General features: G+C 48.9%; 1 protein-coding gene across 3 annotated transcripts in view; it reads right to left on the bottom strand.

The window, feature by feature from the left end:
* DUSP8 (dual specificity phosphatase 8) overlaps window positions 1–19,500 on the bottom strand; it is a 107,155-nt gene that overhangs the window by 14,725 nt on the left and 72,930 nt on the right. Inside the window, exon 1 of one of the 3 annotated variants that reach the window (XM_045015050.1) lies at window positions 10,109–10,463. The exons of the other annotated variants lie outside the window; for them this stretch is intronic. Within the exon in view, the coding sequence (XP_044870985.1) occupies window positions 10,109–10,226 (118 nt within the window). The 5' untranslated portion in view covers window positions 10,227–10,463. Of the gene's footprint in view, window positions 1–10,108; window positions 10,464–19,500 lie in introns of those variants that run through there. 3 annotated transcript variants of the gene reach the window in all.

The following is a 19,500-nucleotide window of genomic DNA, read 5'->3' as shown; positions in this document are numbered from 1 at the left end:
CTGCTCGCTGCAGGACTTAGGTGTTCTTTGGAGGTCTTCAATCTAACGAGTCGGACCCTGCTTAGCTTGCGGTTTTTGACAGGATCAGAGCACAAATAGCTGCAGGCCTTTGTACTTGAGCAGGATCAGCGTCAGAGTCACGCAGTGTTTTAAGTGGCATTTACCCCCCCCCCCCCAAACACACAGCTCCTGTCTCTTTCCTAAATGAATGCCTGCCTGATTATGCAGCCCTGTGTACAGTGCTAATTAGAAAAATGAGTCCGCACACAGAGGAGGAGGGAGGTGGGCGGCTGGGATGCAGAAAGTATTTGGACAGAGAGGGTGGAATCTGACTTTTTTTAAACAGATTCCTGAGCAATTTTTCATGGTCAGATGTTGCTAAACGTGATAGCAAGTAGTGTCCGATTCACTGCGCCAGCGCAGGCTGCAACCCTGTTTGTGTCGGTTTTGCTCAAACGGCCCCGAACACCAGATTCAGAGGAACAGCTATGGGGTGGCAGAAGCAGGTAGAGGATGACAAGTGAAGCTAGAATTCTGAGAACTCTAGTCCAAATACAGAGCAGCTCTTCCAAGTCTGAAAACGATAGCCAGGCTCACCCAGCAGGAATGGGGAAACGGGGCAGAAAATCTTGTTGCACTTTCCAGCCAGGGATCTCCAAGCGCTGTATGAACCTGTACAAATCCCCACCTCCCCATGCGATTAGGTAACAGCATTAGTTCGTTTTGCAGATGGGGACGCTGAGGCTCAGAGAGGTGAAGCGACATGCCCTAGACCAGTGGCAGAGCCGGGAATGGGAACTCAGGTTTCCTGCCTCCACACCTCTGCTAGGCCACAGCATAGTCAAATGCAGGATTTACAGAAAGGAGCACACAACATGGTCCCTCCTTGCACTGCTTTAACTTGTTATATATGCAAGAGACCTGCATTCTTGAGGGAGTTTCTTAACACACACACCAACTCCTTTCTCCACACACAGAGTTAGGCCTAGCAACCCTTAGCAAGAACTACATCTGGTCTAGGTTACCAAGCCGAGCGCTGGTGTCAATACGAAGGGTCCCGAGTGGTGTACGTCCCCACTCTGTGCTTTTGATACTAGGGACTATAGATAGTGTAATACAGACTGGGAGTTTCACAGAGGCTGAACAAAGTTCCTGACTCCCACTGACTTTCACAGAGATCTGGATGGCTAAAATAGGGTGACCAGATGTCCGATTTTATAGGGACAGTCCCGATTTGGGGGGCTTTTTCTTATATAGGCACCTATTAGCCCCCACCCCCTGTCCTGATTTTTCACACTTGCTATCTGGTCACCCTAGTCTAAATCCATTAGGTCCCATTGAAACTCCCAGCTATGGTTTCTGTAGGGACTGGTTCTGTTTCTGTAGAGAGGAGTTCAGTTAAAATAAGAATCCCTGCCCTTGAACCCAGCCCATCTCCATAACTGAACTAAAACGTCTACTGAAGTTCACTTAATGACCTTCCATCCAATCCCTCCCCATCTAGGGGGATGGAAGGGGCTGAAACATTCCCCCCTCCCCCAGGTTATACTCAGCAGGGTCCTGCCAACTTCCCAGCAAACTCCTGAGAGTCCCCATCCTTACCTTACTGGATCCCAGTGTGAGGCTCTGATGAGTCCTGACTAGTGTTGAAACCAAATCTCCAGTGCTCTGGGGTGAAGTGGGGGAGGGGTTGACACAATGGGCTCTGCGGTGATTAGCTCTCGAGCAGACAGTGTCTGAGAGCAGCAGCAGCCAGGCCTCATAGACTGAATGCCCAAGTCCTGGGCCCTATCTCTGCTCAGATGGGGAAGAGGTCCTCAGTCCTCCCAACAAGGGAGATGCCTCATCTTCCATGCCACGGGAACCCCAAGCTGCTTTGGACGGACACCAACCTCCTTGCCATCGGCCCTCACTTTGAGTCCTTTGAAGAACAATGCCTTTTCCCAACACAGCCACACAGCAGGCAACCCAGCTGTACTTGCCCAAGGAAGCCACCATATTGGAAGAGAAATTGATCTCCAACCTGCAATGTGTCTCCTCTGGCCGCTTAAGCTTCCCTGTGTTGCTGGCACTTATCACCAAGAACAGCTACCAAGACTTTGGAGACTTGGGATATGAAGAGTTAAAGCACCTTCCAACACTTCCTCATCCCTGGTTCTTTCCAACATGACATCACCCCCCTCAATTGGGATATTAAATCAGAGTGAAAGAAAGACGCTCGGCACAGGTGCACACAAGCTCTGGTTACTCCCGCTCCCTCCCCGGCCACATCAATCTCACCAGGAAGCATAAATCACGAGGCAGAGTGGGGTGTGCACATGAGGATTTGAGTGCAAAGAGCCCACATCTGGAGACTGCAGAAGAGGTTCAGTGGACAATGCAGCACAATGGGCAGCCAGGCAGAAGGGCGACCTGCTGCTCCCTCCCAGAGAGACCTTTCCTTCTATTATGCATTGGTGCCGAAGGAAGGAAAAAAACCCGATCTCCTGTATTTTCATTTGGAGGGTGTATGTGTGGGGAGGTCTAGTCTTGCAATGAATGCATGGCCGTACCATGGCCAGGCTTGGGTCCATAATCCTTTGTTCACTCAAAAGGCTTAGGAAGCCTTAATAGCACAAAAATGGGTGTTTTTCATCCTGAAGCAAGGTGTGCACCATTCCCCCTGGAGTACAGGCTGGAAATCAATGCCTGTCTCCCCGCCCCCGGCCCCTCTACTTTGCTCATGTTCATTATTGGCCTATACAACTCGAAACTCTCTTTAGGAGCCAGGAGTGTTCGAGGTGACATCATAGCTAAAGCAGGCTGGCACTTGCTGCGTCTCTCCTAACAATGCTCCCCCTCTTCTTGCCCCCGCCAGCACTTGCCTGCTTGCAGATCCTTTGCTGGCTCTGCCGGGGAAAGCACAGACAAATGGCACAGAGGGCTGGGAAGTGTGCACGGGGAGATTCACTGAAAGGGACAGAGTCACCCTTGCCTCAAGTTTGTATGTCCCAACCACCTCTAGGGAGGAGACATGCCCACAACACAGCACCTAAGCACATGCTTAACTTTAAGCATGCGAGTCGTCCCGTTGAAGTCATTTAAACTACTCTTGTGCTTCACTTTAACATCACGCTTATGTGCTTTGCTTGACAGGGTCCTAGCTGAGCAAAGCTTTTATCATTTTCTGCTCTGTCCCTTCATAAACCTCTTTCCACATAAACCTTATTTCCTCCCAAACATCACTGCTCACAGCTATTGAGCAATCCCAGGGTCTGAAAGGGAACTGGGAGACAGCCTTGAGCTGAGGACATCAGGCCCCAACACCTCCGAACTTTCAGGGATACAAAACCCAGCCCTAGAACGTGCAGCTACAGCAAGTCTTACATTTTTGGAAAGCAAAGCGGCTTCTTAAAATCACCCCAAAGGCAGTAACTGTCCCTGGCAGCATTCCAAGCAATACTTGGGCTTTCCCTTACCTACCCATTACTCTACGTTTTAGTGTTAATTCAGAACAAGAAGGGGCCGTTCTAGTCTTTTATTTGTAATGCTAACACCTCCCTGGGGCTGGCAGTGGGATTCTCCTGGCACGCATGGAACTAAGAGTGGGGGTGAGAATCTGTATTTTGGGTGGAGTGGGTGGAAAGAGATCTCGGGTTTCTTCTAGATGCTCCCTCAAGCAGGAGCACTGGCTGAGGCTCTTGGATAAGGAGCTGGTCCCTTGCAATGCACAGAACCTTATCCTTGGCCTGGACTCCAGCATTCCTGAGGGCTTTAGAAAACATTCCCTACTAAATCCAATGTTTTCCTGGCTTCTAGAGTTACCTACATCATGCGAGGGTGGAGCCCAAGCAAACAGAGAGATGTGTGTGGATGTGGGGCCCGAGGCTAGGAGAAGTGCTGACACCTGCTACTCCCACTGAAGTGGAGGAGAGAAAATTACAAGAGGTGAGCGCATCAAAGGATCAAGACGCTGGTGGGACTCCCCACCTATCCCCAAGCTTCATGGATCAGTCAGTCTCTTTGAAGTAAGAAAAACCCTTAGTGCCTTCTACCTGAGGCTCTCAGAGAACTTTACAGACAGCAAGGAATGTAGCACCCCTGGCATATATGTAATTGTTATTGTTCCCATTTAGCAGATGGGGAAACAGAGGCACAGAGTGCCTAAGTGACTTGCTCAAGGTCACACAACAAGTCTGGGAACAGAACCCTGGCCTCCTGCCTCCCAGTCCTGTGCTTTCACTACTAGGCCCCGCTGCCTCCCTCCCTTTGTAAAACTACCCAAGCATCCCTGTAAGAGGCTTTTCTCAATGCTCTAGATACTTTGCTGCCGGGGGCAGGAGTCATAATCACCCCGGGAAGCAGCATGGAGTGTTTGCCTACTGTACACTGAAAGGAAAGAAGCTATTTCTTACTTCCATCCCCTCTCCTCTTCCCCTCCCACACATCTCAGACTCTCAACCCCATCTCCCTGCCACTTCCTCCAGCCCCAGATTGTCACAGAGGATCTCAGTGACAACCACCCATTACCAACAACTTTCACTGGGAAAACTGTGGAAGTTCAAGGGTGAAGGCAGTGGGCCTTGGAGTTCTTTAAAAGCCCAGACATTTGTCAGAGAAAGCAGCTGCCGTTCCCTTGGAGCTGTCACAGCTTCTCATACCACCTGGCCCACTGGTAGATTGCGGAGAATCATGAGAGCTTCCCTCCTGGGACGACAGGCCGGTGATAAATAAAAACAGTCAGAGGGTTACAAAGAGAACAAGGAGCCCTGTACAATCATCTCACCACATGCCTGGATAATTAAGAGCCAATGTACAAAGCACATCTCAGCAAACATCGAGACAAAAATAGATGCACACTTGTAATGGTGCTTAGCCGCTTTGTGCCACCATCACAGGGGAAGAAAATGCACCCACAGACATGGCCTAGGAAAGAGATAAATATAGGTGAGGGTCTCCATAATCACTGCTGAATAATTATCAAACCTGGGATCTCTGGATTTGAAAGAAGAAACTGCCTCCATTGCCTGCGCTAGGAGACAGTAGCAGACTTAAGCTTCACAAGTGGTCTAGCCACTGTCCTCAGCTGGCACAAACTGGTGTCGCTCTCCTGAAGTCAATGGAGTTGATTTACACCAGCTGAAGATCTGGCCCATGATTTGAACAGTCACAGAAATAACAGTCAGAGGACTTTTCTCTAGACACCCCCACACATCAACAATGCTCACGGTGTTCTAGATCATGTCCAAGAATTTTGGAACAGTACAAACCAATTGGGCCATCCAATCCATCTCTCTGCCAGGGCAGCACTGCTCCCGATGGTGTGTTCTATATGACCCTGTGCAAACTGTAACAAGTTCTAGGTGAAGGTAAGAGCAGAGTCCCATTGTTTCGCCTCCTGGGTGGTAAACCCCAGCTTTGTGGATATATACATCCATAAAGGGAAGAGTATTGTTGAGTATTAAGAACAGTAATAGACTCCAGTGCAGCAGAACAAGAGACATCCCCTGCTGTCCTCATTCACACTCAGCCAGGCAGCACAGACCCACTCCATTGCTGCTCTCACTATGATCACAGGAAAAGCCAGCAGTTGTGAAAGCAGCTGCGAGGGGCAGGGGGAAGGGGACTTTGATAAAAGGTATGCACTCCGAATCAAAAGATACCAGCTTCTGCCTTCACAAGGGAGGACAGGGAGAGAGGGAAATGTGATCCTCATTCTCCTCTAGGGATTAAAGGGCTTGGAAAACTCTTTGAGATATGAAGGCAAGGCAGGGAAATGAGGGGAAGTGCTGAAGTGAGATCAAAAGGGACATGTGGCACGTTAAACAGGGCCATCCGCATCCCCCACTGTTAGAACCAGGGGGACATTCCACTCGGGCTTATGGGACCGTGTTGGGCCTAGCCAGCTGTGATGCTTTGCTGCTCCCAGTCAGGTCTCCTTGCAGGCTGGAAACAACACCCGATGCCATGGAGCACACAGAGAGAGTAACGGGGTCATCTTGGCTTGACAACCTGTTAACCTGTTGTTTTGAGGGGCCCAGGCTTCCCCTTTATTTCCAGCCATGTGGGCTCACCCCTCCAAGTCTCCACTGAAACCTCATGCCTATCTTTGCCACTAGGGCCTTGGTCCTGCTCCCATTGGAATAAAAGGGAAAACTCCCACTGACTTCAACCGGGAAGGATTAAGCTTTATATAAACAAACACCTCCTCCCCGCCCCCCGCCCCCCCGCAGTAAGAAGCACCGAAGCGATGCTCTAGTGCAGAGACAGCGCTTTGCTCCTGGAGGGAGTGCCTCTGACGCACTGGTGAACATGCTTTCCACAAACACCCCTCTCCCCGGAGAGCATAAGGGCTGTCTGTGGTAAGCCATACTGGACAGCAGAAAAGTGTCCCATGTACTCACCCCTCCTTTTCTTTTGTGCACGCAACACGGGCCCTCTGGAACGGGCCCGGGTAGGAGGGTTGCACTTTCACACCAGCAAAAGCAGAGCTGTCCTTAGCACAGCTGCTGTAATAGCCTTCCTGGTATGGCTGTGACGTTGGGTATCTGAGCCTGCACTGCAGCCTGAAACCCTGCCTTCTGGTATGACCCAGAGCGGCACAGGACCTATGCCTGGGAGACAAAAGGTGCCTCCACCTGGAGGTGCTAAAGCGCATCCGCTCTAGGGTGAGACAGTCCCTGTCCCCCAACATCTCTGTGCCTTTGAGGGGGAGAGTCACAGTAGACTCCTCCCTCCCTGGGCGTTGGTGTCAGTAAATGCAGGCAGTGGGCTCAGGATTCAGAGATGCTCCCAGATGAGTATGTGGAAAAGGTGCAGCAGTGCATGCAGTTTCACACAAGTCAGGTACGGCCTTATGAACACTTAGTCTCATGTTGCTCCCGCACAGTCCAGCCAGGGCTGGCTCTCCTTCCTGGATTACATAAAGCCATGTGCTTCCAGATCTCCTGTCCCTCGATAGGAAACAGCTCTTCATGCTGGTCCCTCTGTGATATCGCCCTGTGCTCGTAACTGTGCCTGGGGTTCCCAAGCTGCTTGGCGGCGCCAGCAGTGAATCCACAGCTTCCGCCATGCCCAGGGATATTCATTACAGGCTTTTAAACAGCTGGAAGCATTCTCATCTTTGAGTAACAGAGATGTCACTTTCCTCCTTAAGGGTCAAGGCCTCAATTCAGCAAGATATTTGAACACATGCCTAAGTGAAAGGACAAGTCCCACTGAAGTCAATGAGAGATGCTTAAAGTTAGGCATGTGCTTAAGTACCTTGCTGAATTGGGGCACAAAGTCTGTAGTCCTTACTTGGGCAGCGAGTCAACGAGAGAGTAAAGAACTGAGAACTGCAGGATCTGGCCCCTAAAAAAATACCAGCCCTTTGTCTCTTATTCAGTCTCAGCTAAACCTACCCTGTTCTCCTAGTCAGTGACATGACTGGACACGCTGGCCAGGATTCCTTCGAATCAGGGAAGAAAAAGGGAGAAAAGCACATAGAGCAGAGGGGCTGGACCAGGACAGCTGCCTTCAGATACCAAAGTAGCATCATTTCCTTGGCCTCTGGGAAAATCCCTCACTGCAGCATCACCTCCCCTGGCTCCTACCTCATTTTTTTGCTTGGTGGTGGCCCATTCATGCCAGCTGCCGAGTGAGATGATGAAAGGGCCTTTACTAACACCCTTACTCATCACCCTTTGGAAAGTTTCTTGGTGTGGGTCAGGGCTTCCTGCTCTCTGGGAAGTTTTAGATTTCCCCTCCGCCCCGCCATCCTCATCATTTCTCCATTGGATGAGGTCCCATGTTTAGCCCTTTTGTTTTTGCACAATGTCCGTCTCAATGCATAAGAATGACCCCCACCCCACCAAGCTTCCTGCTGAAATAAGTGTTACAGCCACTGCTGGGTCTCAAGGGCTGGGGATATGGTGACTAGACAGCAAGTGTGAAAAATCAGGACAGGGGGTGGGGGGTAATAGGTGCCTATATAAGAAAAAGACCCCAAAATCGGGACTGTCCCTATAAAATCGGGACATCTGGTCACCCTAGCAGGGGGAGCAAGTATCAATGCTGGTCAGGACCCAGCACTGCAATAGCAGGGGAGGCTGCAGGTCAGGACTGAGGTGTATGGGCACCTGCATGGGAAATTTGTGGCTTTCTGTCATCTTCTCTGTAATTAAGAAATGAGTTCTGGTTTCTCTTCCCAACTAACTAAAGATCCTGCCCTCCTCTCAGTCAGGTCAACTCTCCCTCTGCTGGACAATGCCTACATACGTCTCCAATATTCCTTTTTGTACAAGACACCGCAAGAACTCCCAGAGCATTCCAGATGTGGCCTCACTGATTCCTTATACAGGGGCTAGATTAGAAGGTCCCCTCAGCTGGGTTTGCTGGCTCCCCAGACCCTCCTTCTGCTCTGTGTTTTAAAGCCTACGAGGATATATTCTCTATTCAGGTTCTTCCAATCACAGTGGAGAGAAACATACATCTACCCTCTCTGCTCCTAGTCACGCTGAATCTCACAGTGTTGTATCGACTGACCTCTCTCTTTATACCCTCCCTCTCCCTTAATTTGGCACAATCAGGAGATTTCAACCCCCCATTGCAGGTTCGTTCTTCCAGGCTGTTGGTATGAGAAGCAGATGAACTAGCACCGCATTACTGATCCATGTACATTCCCCACTAGTCACTTCCTTCCCTGCCAAACTGCTTCCACCCACCAACCTTGAGCCTCCTTTGGCTGTCCTGGCCAATACTTATTCTTGATTTTATGCCAGCAGTTGCTGACCTCGTAGATTCATCCTACAAGCCTGAAGCCCAGGTAAGCCTTGTTGCCTGCTCCTCCCTTTGCCAATTGGGTTTTTGGTACTTCCTTAAAAAAGAAAAAAAGAAAGAAACCCACAGCTCCAGCCCCCAAAGTTGCTTGTCCTGATTTTCCTCTGGTGACTGTGCCTGCTCTGGACCAGCTTTACTTGTTCTAAGTAAAGAAGAATGTGTCATTTCCACGACTGACCTATTACTAATTACACCATCACTGGGTTATGTGGCTCACGCCACAAAAACATGCCAAGCTCATTTAGCAGATTCCCATTTTAAGGGATGACGATGGTGGGGGGGGGGGAAAAGAGAATTGCTTGATTAAACCATTTGGTAAACTAGGTCATTTGAGGCTGGGCATATTTTAAGCCGCTCTATTTAATTTCACCCTTTCCTCCTCTCACTCTAGTGCTGTGGAGCTAAGACATTGCAAAATCCCTTTTTGAAAAAGGCACTTGCAAGAGCGGAATTTAGTGATCATCTCAGTGGGGAGAAGTGAAACAGCAGCAGGGGCTATTTGGTTGGTTGGAGGCGGGCTGAAGCAGTATCACTTTCTTAATATTGTTTCTTTGAACACTCTGTCCGCAATCATCACTTTCTTCTGGGGGAATTCCTCCCTTTGCTCCCCCCGCCCCCGACGCCCTTTGCACATAGGGACAGATGACAATTGCCTCACTGGCCTCTAGCAGCCCAGCAACCAATGCACAATGCTGCTTAATGCCTGGAGTTGCCTACAGGAATACACCATCTCCTCTGTGTCCTGCCCTGGAGGAGTGCAAGTGTGGGTACATAAGGATGGAGCCCCCCACCTTCCTCCTGGGAGTGTTCTCTTCCACTCCTGCTTAGCCACTCCAAACTTGCAGGATTTAGTCCCAGTTTAGCTAGTCCCACTAAACAAGCAGCACTCCTGGTTTCTAGATGGGAGCCCAAGCAAATCATAGGGGGAAACCCAGCTGACACCACCTCCTAATGCCAGTCTCATCCTTCCGTCTCCCCTTGCAGTCAACAGCAGAACCTCACCTGCCATGCTCTGCAGCGAAAGATCTCATTTCTTCCTTTGCCACCCCCCGTGTCCCCTGGAGGGATAGGCCAGATGCCCCCCAAAAAGCTTCCTGAAATTGCAAAGGATGAAAATTCCTGGTATTCCACCCCCCAACCAAAAATGCTCCCTGGATCTCTCTATCCTCATGCCTGCAAGATGCCAGCTGCCCGACACCTTTACATTGCCTGCACATCAGCAGCTCTGCAAAGACAGCCTCTTACAGCATGGGTCAGGCTCAACAAACAGCACCCCCGGCACCCAAAGGAAAGGAGCTAGCCAACAAACCTCGCATGTCCCTGCTCTCCTTCATCCTCCGCACCCTGATTTTCAGCTTCATCTGCCCCTCATGCATGTCCATCCAGAACTGGTCCTCGGAGGGCGCAATCATAACATCTAGAGGCATCCAGGCAGCTGGGCTGCGTCTCACAGAGGCACTGCTTGCCCTTGCAAAACAACAGCTGGCAGGCAAAAAAAAAAAACCAACCCAGCGTCCAGCAGGAATTAAAATAAAAGGGGGGGGGGGAGAAATGGGGAAGAGAGAGACCCTAACACCCTTTTTCCAGCACTACAGCTTCTTTTCTCGCCTCTCTCTCCCTGCGTGTGTGTGCGCAACTCCAGCTCCCGCGAGCCTGAATGAGCTCAGCACATGAGCAACAACCCTGCTGATCATAGCTAAGGGGTCAGGCATGCAACCGCATTCCTTACTCAGCACACAGACACGCAGTTTAACTCATAGGCTACACCACTGACACATGCTTCACTCAGCTGCTTAAAGGGGCGACAACCCATTTTTTCCCCATTGACCTTGCTTGCTCTCTGAAATAATTGCTCCCTGAACGCCTGCAGGGGACAGCCAGCTCCCTGAAGACAAGAGGCGCTGCAGCAAACAGACCTTTGTTCCATTTGAAGCGAGCGTGATTTACTTTGGTGAGTTAATAGTTGTACAGTGAGTTGAAGGTAGAAAGCTCTGTCCTGTCTATCTAATGCAATTATCCAGGGTCCATCACCATGGTACCTAAGCACCAACACACATGCTAAGGACAGTGTTTTTATGATTCTGGATGGAGCACAGCAAACCTTTCCCCATCACCCGGTGTTCTCAGTGGTAGATACAATGAGGAGACTGGCTTGTTTCTTTTTAACTTGATGTTCTTTTTCACTGAAGTCTGAGAGCAGAAGATTTTTCTTGAGAAAAGGAACTGGAGGGATGGGAGGAATAATCTGGCGGAGACGTAGGCTGCAAGTGAGGGTGGCTGGGACGCCCATCAATAATGAGAAGGGAAGAATGGTCCAGCAGTTAGGGCACTCACCTAGGATTTGGGAGACCTGGGTTTGAGTCCAATCTCTGCCATGGACTGCCTGTGTGACCTTGGGGAAGTCACTTAGTCTCTCTGTGCCTCAACTCCCCATCTGCAAAATGGGGATAACAGCACAACCCTACTTCACAGGGGCATTATGAGGATAAATCCAATAAAGATTGGGAGGCGCTCAAATACTGCAGTGAGGTGGGCCATATAAGTACCGTAGAAAGAGCATGGAGAAGGGGTTGATCTGGGATTGGTGGCTACACTGGATTTAAGTGGCGAGTCAGGACACCCTGACTGATTTTGCAGAGGAAGGACAGGAGGTGGGGCTGGAGTTTGAGGATTTGGTGGATCTGAGTCCGGTTCAGTGTTACTGCACCCCTAACCTCAGCACTTGGTGTAACTGCTTACCACTAAACACGGAGTTCTACCTGCTTCCTCTGTCGGAAAGCCCTAAGTGTCAGCGAAATCAGCAGGAACAGAGTCTAAATGATTCTGTGGGCAGTGTTGTTGTAGCTGTACTGGTCCCAGGATACAAGAGACACCGCTGATGAGGGAAAATCTTTTATTGGCGTTAATGAGCCATTTCACCTTGAATGGCCTCTTAAAACATGTGTTAACTGCTTATGCTCAACACTCTGTTCCACCTTGTATTGAGCTGGGACACTGAGTACCTTTCCCAGACCCGAAGAAGAGCTCTGTGGAGCTCAAAAGCCAGATATACACTATAAACGTACATTGGTATAACCACATTGCTCCGGGTGTGGATTTTTCACACCCCTGTGCGACACAGTTATACCAACCTAATCCCTGCTGTAGACAGTGTGATGTTGACGGGAGAAGCCCTCCTGTTGCCAGAGCTACTGCCTCTCACACAGGTGGATTAAGTACACCGACGGGAGCTCTCCCAGTGGCCCTAATAGCACCTTCACTGAAGTGCTCCAGCAGCACACGTTTTATGTATAGACCTGCTCTGAATGACTTGCCCAGGGTCATAGAGTTCTGTGGTGGGGCAAGGACTTGAACCCACTCTCCCAAGCCCTGAGTCAGTGCTCTAACCATGAGGCCATCTTTGCTCTCTCTCCCAAGTGCTTCTTGGTCTCTATACTGTGTGGTGACGCAGGCCATCCCCACAAAGGCATCAGTGTGGCCCTGTAACAGTGGTAGATTTTGTGACACGGTCACTCGTTCATTAAGATCTGGACTGAAACCTCAGAACTCACACGGGCCAAAAACACATGAGAAGACAACTTCCAAAAACGCCCAATCTGCAGGGGAGTCAAACCTGCAGGCTAGATGCAAACGGCTCCAAATCCCATCTGCATTCTTCTAAGCCATTGCCTCTTCTCTGTTTGAGGCACGCCTTTGTACGTACACCCTCGTGTCTACTGGAGGAGACGCACACATTGCCTAGGCTTCTTTTCAGGTGTAAAATACAGTGAAAAGTTACATCCGTGAATAGTCTGTTCCCATTCACAATGTGGCTTGATTCATGAATTGTGACTTAATGAGCAGGCCCTCTTCCTCTTTTGCGAGAGAAGTATTCATTCTCCTTCCTTGGCTTCCACAAAACCTTGAAACTCTTTAAAACATCTCATCACACTTCCTTAAAAGGTTACTTGTTCTGAATTCTTCCCAAACCTCCAGAAAATTGCTCAGGATTAGACTAGGCAGATGGGACACATTGTATCTTTAAACTCTGAAGATTTACAGGCTGAGTTATACATGGGAGACATCAATGTTTTTCCTTAGAAGTGACATCACGTGAGATGAGGTCACCAGCACTAAATTAACCCCCCTTTTCCCCCATTCCACCCACCAGCTCATGGAGCCAGTGTTTTAATGAGGCTTGTTATTGTGAGTTTTATTATTGTCAGATGTGGGTCAGAGCCTGAGGTTGGATAACATTCAAAGCACATTCAAACCAGGTTGGAAAAAAGGATCAGTGTTCAACCAAAAGCAACACTTGGGAACCTGGGAAGTTGTTCCCACAACCCAGGGGCTCTTCCCAACAAGCACGACATTGACTAGCAGAGAGGATGGGGACAACAAATGCTGTTGCACTTCATAGTGGTCCTGTTTATGCTACACTTGACACGATGATGGGGGAAGCATAAAACATGCTTCCATCATGTAGTGTAGATTCTCCTGTCTACCCAGACGGGCAGATGAATCATGGGGAAATTTCATAGTCCTGTCTACACTGCATGGTCCCATCTATGCTGCAACTATGTTGGAGGCCAACTCTGCTGCAACCAGTTCCTCCAACACAGTTGCATTTGCAGTATGGATGGGAGTGAAATTACATCCAGCTGGCAGCACTGGCAAATCCCATTTCCCATGAGATCTAATTATGGACTCCATGCAGGAACTGTATGTGAAATCCTATGGTCTGTCCTATGCTACATGATCATAATTGTCCCTGTGGGCCTTGAAATCTATGAATATATTGTCTTCCTTTGCTAGCCTCTAGTAACAGGAGGGACTAACTCCCTCATGGCTGAGAGATCCTAAAGCTAAGTTATTTTGGGGCTGCAGGTTCCTTCAGGAAGAGTTTGGATTTGTTTTTTGGCTCTGCCCATCACGGCTGGGGCATCTCTGGCTGAGATCTGTAATGCAGGATGCTTTAGCAGAGTCCTTCTTATGAAAGGTTAGCCCATGCTCTGCATCCCCGCCCACCCTCCTAAAAGACAAATGCGCCCACAGGCAACAGAACCCATCTTCACAGGGAGCAGTAATTAATCCAATTCCAACTGCAAATTCCTCCCTGGAAATAACATCTCTAGCCCACCCTCCTCAGAGTAGCTCTACACTGCAGCTGGGAGGTTCGGGTAGCTAGATATGCGCTACCTCAAGCAGAGCGAGTGTGCTAAACATAGCAGTGTAAATGGGATAAGATGGGCGGTGGCTGGGGCATCTGCCTACCCCATCCAGGAAGCATGCTTCCAGCGGCAGTGTTGACATTCCTTTAGAGTTGCCTCTGCCCTGCTCTGCTCCTGAACCTCCACCCCTTTCCTTCACCAGGTGCTGCCCCCGTTTGGGGGCTAATGTGGGGGAGGAAGAGAAATTGCCTCAGTGCCAGAGACACCCTTTCTCATATTTACCATTCCTTTTAGATCATTCTGCATAGACATGAGAGATGAAAAGAATCCCTCACACTGCTGGAGGCTCTCTCTCGAGATGGCCACTGCAGGACTGGCCCCTCTGGTGTATGCCTCAGCAGGTGGTTCCATCTAGTTTTTAGTGGCTCCAGGGATAGGACTTCCTACATACAAGCCTCTCCTGTTTGTTAAATACATAATGGAAAGGGCAGTAATGAAGCGTTGGGACAAGGGGGCTCTTCAAGAAGAGAAGGGGGCAAGAAAATCAATCAATCAAACAAAGGAGGTAACATACATTAAAATGATGATCAGAGAGAAAGCATAGTCTTGTAGGTAAGCCACTGGGACGCAGAAGATCCAGGTTCAGGTCCTACCTCTGCTCCAAACTTCCTATGTGACCTTGGGTAAGTCTCTCTGTGCCTCAGTTCCCCCATCTGTAAAATGGGAACGGTGCTTCCTTCTTACCTCTCTTGTCTATTTAGACTGTAGGTTGCTTGCAGCAGGAACTCTTCCCCCACTTGGTGTGTGCCCACTGCCTACCCCAATTGGGTCACCTAGGTGCTCCTGCAGCATACATCATCATCAATGCTAATGAGGGTCAGAGTCATCCTGGGCGTAACTCCACTGAAGTCAGCAGCATTATACTTGGGAGGAAACTGGCATGAAGCGTCTGCCACACCAAGGAGCAAAGAGTCTGTCTTCAGCACTTACATACACATGCAAGGATTAGCGATAACGCAGCTGGTTAGTGGCCAGCTTTTCCCTCCCCCTTCCATCACAGAGAGCTTATAATCATGGCAATTTCAAACCTTTCACATAGGCCTCAGGAAAAGGGGATGATGGGGGAAGGGAGGGGGCACTAGGTTGCTCAAAAGGAAGGAAATCATAACTGGGCACAGGTTCCTGTCCGCCAGGATCATTTACTGGGAAAAGTTTCCTTCCCCCACTTTAGCTTTCCAGAAATGAGATATGAAATGACATGGTTTTGCAACTCTTGGCAAATTGTTCTCCTAGTCCCGTCCTGTTCCCCCCCACCCCTCGTCTCCCCTTCTTCGTCCAATTGTTAAACATGCAGCCGGAGGGGGGGGATAGCTCCAAGGAGTAATTATAGAATCAGGAAAACAAGTCCTCTGACGACAGTGTTACTAAACAGGGATGTTTAGAACACAGGCCAGGAATACAATCAGCTCATACATATGTGACCTGGCTTAACCCATCCCAGAAATGCAGCCGCTGCTCCCCCTGGGAAGAAAACAGGCAAAGATATCCATGAGTTCAAATGCAAGGGTGGGGTGTGATGGGAAGGGGTGAGAGCTTACCAGGATGCTACACCTCAGCCTGGAGAAACCACTCCTTTCTAGCACACAAAAGGGGATTTGAATATTATGCGCCAGTCCCCACTCACTTTGCTTTGACAACAAGCGACCACAGCTGGATTTAGGTACCTGCCAGAGCAGTGGTTGTGGGGTAGCACAAGGTAGAATCCTCCATGAACACTAGCCTAGAAAGGTTCCATTTCCTAACAGCCTGGGCTCACCCAGCAGGCACAGCATTCAGTGCCACAGCATCTCTGCCCTGGCCCAATCTAGGCAGTTTTACAGGGTTTTGCTGCAGTAAAGAAAGCAGCTCCTCTGTTATTTTGAAACTGAGAAGGCCATGTGACAGAGTTAGTCAGTCAACGGGGCCACAACCGGAAAAAAAGTAGTGCCCACAGTTAGGATTCTAAGACCATATTTAGACACAAACTAGTGATCTGATTCTTTTTCTTTTTCTTTTTAAGTGCCAGCTCCCAGCATCTCCTACTGTGTTCAGCTGTTCTCAGTCCCTCTGAAAATCAGGTGCTTGGGGAAAAACAAGAGGAAAAACACACATCAGACAGTTACCACTCCACCAAACATAGGCATTGTCATAGGACATTTTCCTGCAATATCCTGACCGAACTTTATTGAATTAGGTTAATACCTTTGGGATCCATTGCATTAAAAAGACAATTGTATGTGTGTTATTGGGGTACTATGTATTTCCATAGGAAGGGTAAACTACTGAGGTGGAGAGGTACATATATACTGGTTCAAACTAGACTCTCCAGGGACCAGCAGACAAAGAAAGGGTTTTTGGAGAAATAGTCTAGTTTTAAACAAGCTCAGGGCCTTCTTCCTGATTCAGCAAGTGGACAGGACCCCCAAGCCACAGAGGACCCCAGCTTTAGGGTAAAATTGGAAGGACTGGGCCTCTTGAGGCCACATCAGAATGGGTGCTTGCTTTGAGCTTGAAGATGTGATGAACTTGTAACCACAAGGAATCCCTCTTGGGTGGGGATCTGAAGGACTGTTCCTGCCAGAATCCAGGTTAAGGTTGGGGTGAATTCTGCTGAGCTTATTAGCATGCATGTAGGTTCTTTTATTGTTTTTAAATGAGTTTTAGCTGTAATGTTTTTTTACCTTAAGAATAAAGTAGGCTTGCATAGGAAATGCTGTGTGGAATCTTGAGTGTAGCAATTACACCTTTAACCGACTCTGAACAGACACCAACCAGCGTCCTGGGCAGCCTGTTTGCCCTGGGAAATACACAGTGAAGGGAGGGAACTGGCAGCCTGACTGTACATGCCCTTGCAGGACCACTGAGGGAAAATACTGGTGCAATTGCCCTGGCCAGTGACACTCCACATCTAGACACCCATGCAGGTATAAGGGGGTCTAAAACTGGCACCCATGTGGGCATCCTAAGGTGGGAGCTAGATGTTCTGTTACGGTGCCTGATTGAAAGCTAAACTTCTTGCTGTATTGAGTGGTACATTCTTGCTCTCTTTTTATAGGCAGCTAAAGAGCAGGCTGACGCAAGCAAATTAGTTGGGCTAGAGATCCCCCAGTAATTATCCATGAAAAGACCTGCACAGACGTACACAAATGAGGGGGAGGCACATTTCTGAACAGGTTCAGAGGCACTAGTTCGACTTGAAATGGGGCTGCATGGGTGAAAGAGGGCAGAATTTGGCCCAGTAACTGTAAATGACTTGGACAGAAAACATACTCTCCAGTAATTGCACCGTGGGGTATTAAATCACCAGGACTAGGCTTAACATGTTAGGGTGTGGCCATGTATTTTCAGGTCCCTATATTAAGTGCAGACCCTATTCATATCAGAGCAGAAAGGGCCACTGCCCTGATTTAGCAGCATTTATGATAGTAGCATTCTCCCACTGCTGGAGAAAGGAAATACAGTCCCTGTGGAGGAGGTGCAGGAATCTCTGTTGTGATTCCTGAAGGAGCACAACAGTAGCTAGTTACACAAGGACGTTTCAGCAGAGGATATAAAGATATTTACAGAAGCTACCCTGGAATTGGTGACCTCTTAATCCACTTAGCACAGTGCTGGCAGGTTTCCATTCAGCCAAATTGCTCACACTTCCCCCTTCAAGGCGGATGAGACAATAATAAATATTGGGCAAAGTTATTCCGTGTCCAGAGCGTTTCATTAAATAAACCAGCAGAGCCCTGTGGGCTCCTGACAACTCCTAATGTTGTCTTTTCTCTGGCAGCTCCCTAGTGCTGCATCTACAGAGCCTTGGATAGGATACGTCCCGCTTCTCCCAGACAACACCACGCTCTATGACCTCCTGCAACAGCAATGGGAACAAGCAAAAGAGCTCAGAGAAAACTCTTGAGAGCTCAGGACAGAAAGTATTCCCTGCAGTAGACTCTCAGCTGTGGAACTCCCTGCCACTAGATATCAGGCAGAGAGTCTCAGCACCAACAGAGCTAAGAGCCAGACATGCCTTCCAGAGCAGTCCTTCCCTCACTCACTGGACAATCTGCAAATATAACTGGGTAACGTTTAAAAATTTGATGAAAATCTGATATTTTGAGAAAGAGTTTTGGGGAAAAAATCTCCCCGCCCCTTTTCTTTGACCAACAACCTTGGTCAGAACGTTTCCAGTTTCTCTGCAATTTCTTACTTGGAAAAAATACAAATTGGAAAATCTTTTTCTTACAAAGTCCGTCCCCACTTATTTTTGACCAGTCTCTTCTGCAATGAAAAACACAGGATGACCTCACTCCAAGTGGAGAGAGCAACTATAAGAGCAGGGAGCACAGCCCTCAGGGAGAACTGTACTTGTCTAAATACACCTCACTACTCCTTGGAATGGGTGCCTGCCAAGGGCCAGGTTCACCACTGCCTTGGCACCTTGGGTGTGATTTCCATCAGTGCAGAAGGGACGTAGAATACTACTAAGTCAGAACGTAACGTGTCGCATTCCATTTCGCACTGGTGGAGGTACACTCATTTACACCAGCTAAGGACCTGGCCCAGCATGCTTAAATGGACAGCTTGGTAAAAGGGGGGTGCCCACTGAGTGGTCTGAACAATCTCTTTGTTTTCCTCGAGCACAGACTGTACAGTCTCCTCCCTACAGAAAATAACACGATGGCTCTGCCCTGGAGCATCATTGCCAAGCTACGGTGTGAGGCGGAGCGAACCAGGCTGAGAAAAGATGCCGTGGAATTAGTATGGAGTTTGAAGGCTTTAGGCACTGGCCTTAGTTCCATCTTCAGAGAGCAGACGAGGAGTCACGGTCAGCCCATCCCTATTATTATTTAACATCTGTATGTGATGTAATAGACTAGCTCTTTGGGGCCAGAATCATCTTTTGGTTCTGTGTCTAGCACAATGGGGTCCTGGTCCATTCCTGGATCTCCTAGGTGCTACAAAAATAATAATAGGAATCCATGGTCCCCAACAGAGACAATACTGAAGGGTTCCCAAGCACTTTGCAGACCATATCTATAGAAGTGTCATGCACTGGCATGGAATGCTGCCGCCAAGCAGCACAACAATAGTTTAGAACAAGAAATATTGGGGGGGGGAGGGAGAAAGGCTGGCAGAATGGAGTTACCGGAGTTGGCATTTGTCCATGAAATCAGATTTTAAAATCTTTTTGTGACAAATTGCCATGGGACCTTTAGTGACCACAAATGGAATCCCCTGGCTCCCAGTTGTACAATGTCCTCCAGCACTATCCTGAGGCACTCTCTGGATAATGACACAGAGCAGAGAGTGCCACCTACAAAATCAGGCTGGATTTACCTTGGAGATCTTCCATCCATACGCCAACAAGGCTGATCCTTGCTCAGCATGGAGATCTGATATCACATGATCCTAGGTGGCACAGATGCAGGCTACTACACCTACAGGCATACATGTCAACTAATTAACAGGCAGGTAGGGTTAAAATTAGAATTCCAGTGCTCTAAACTTCTCAGTTCAAACGGCA

This window comes from Mauremys mutica, chromosome 4, assembly GCF_020497125.1.
Source record: "Mauremys mutica isolate MM-2020 ecotype Southern chromosome 4, ASM2049712v1, whole genome shotgun sequence".
NCBI classification, from domain to species: Eukaryota; Metazoa; Chordata; order Testudines; family Geoemydidae; genus Mauremys; species Mauremys mutica.
This window is presented reverse-complemented; position numbering and strand designations above follow the sequence as displayed.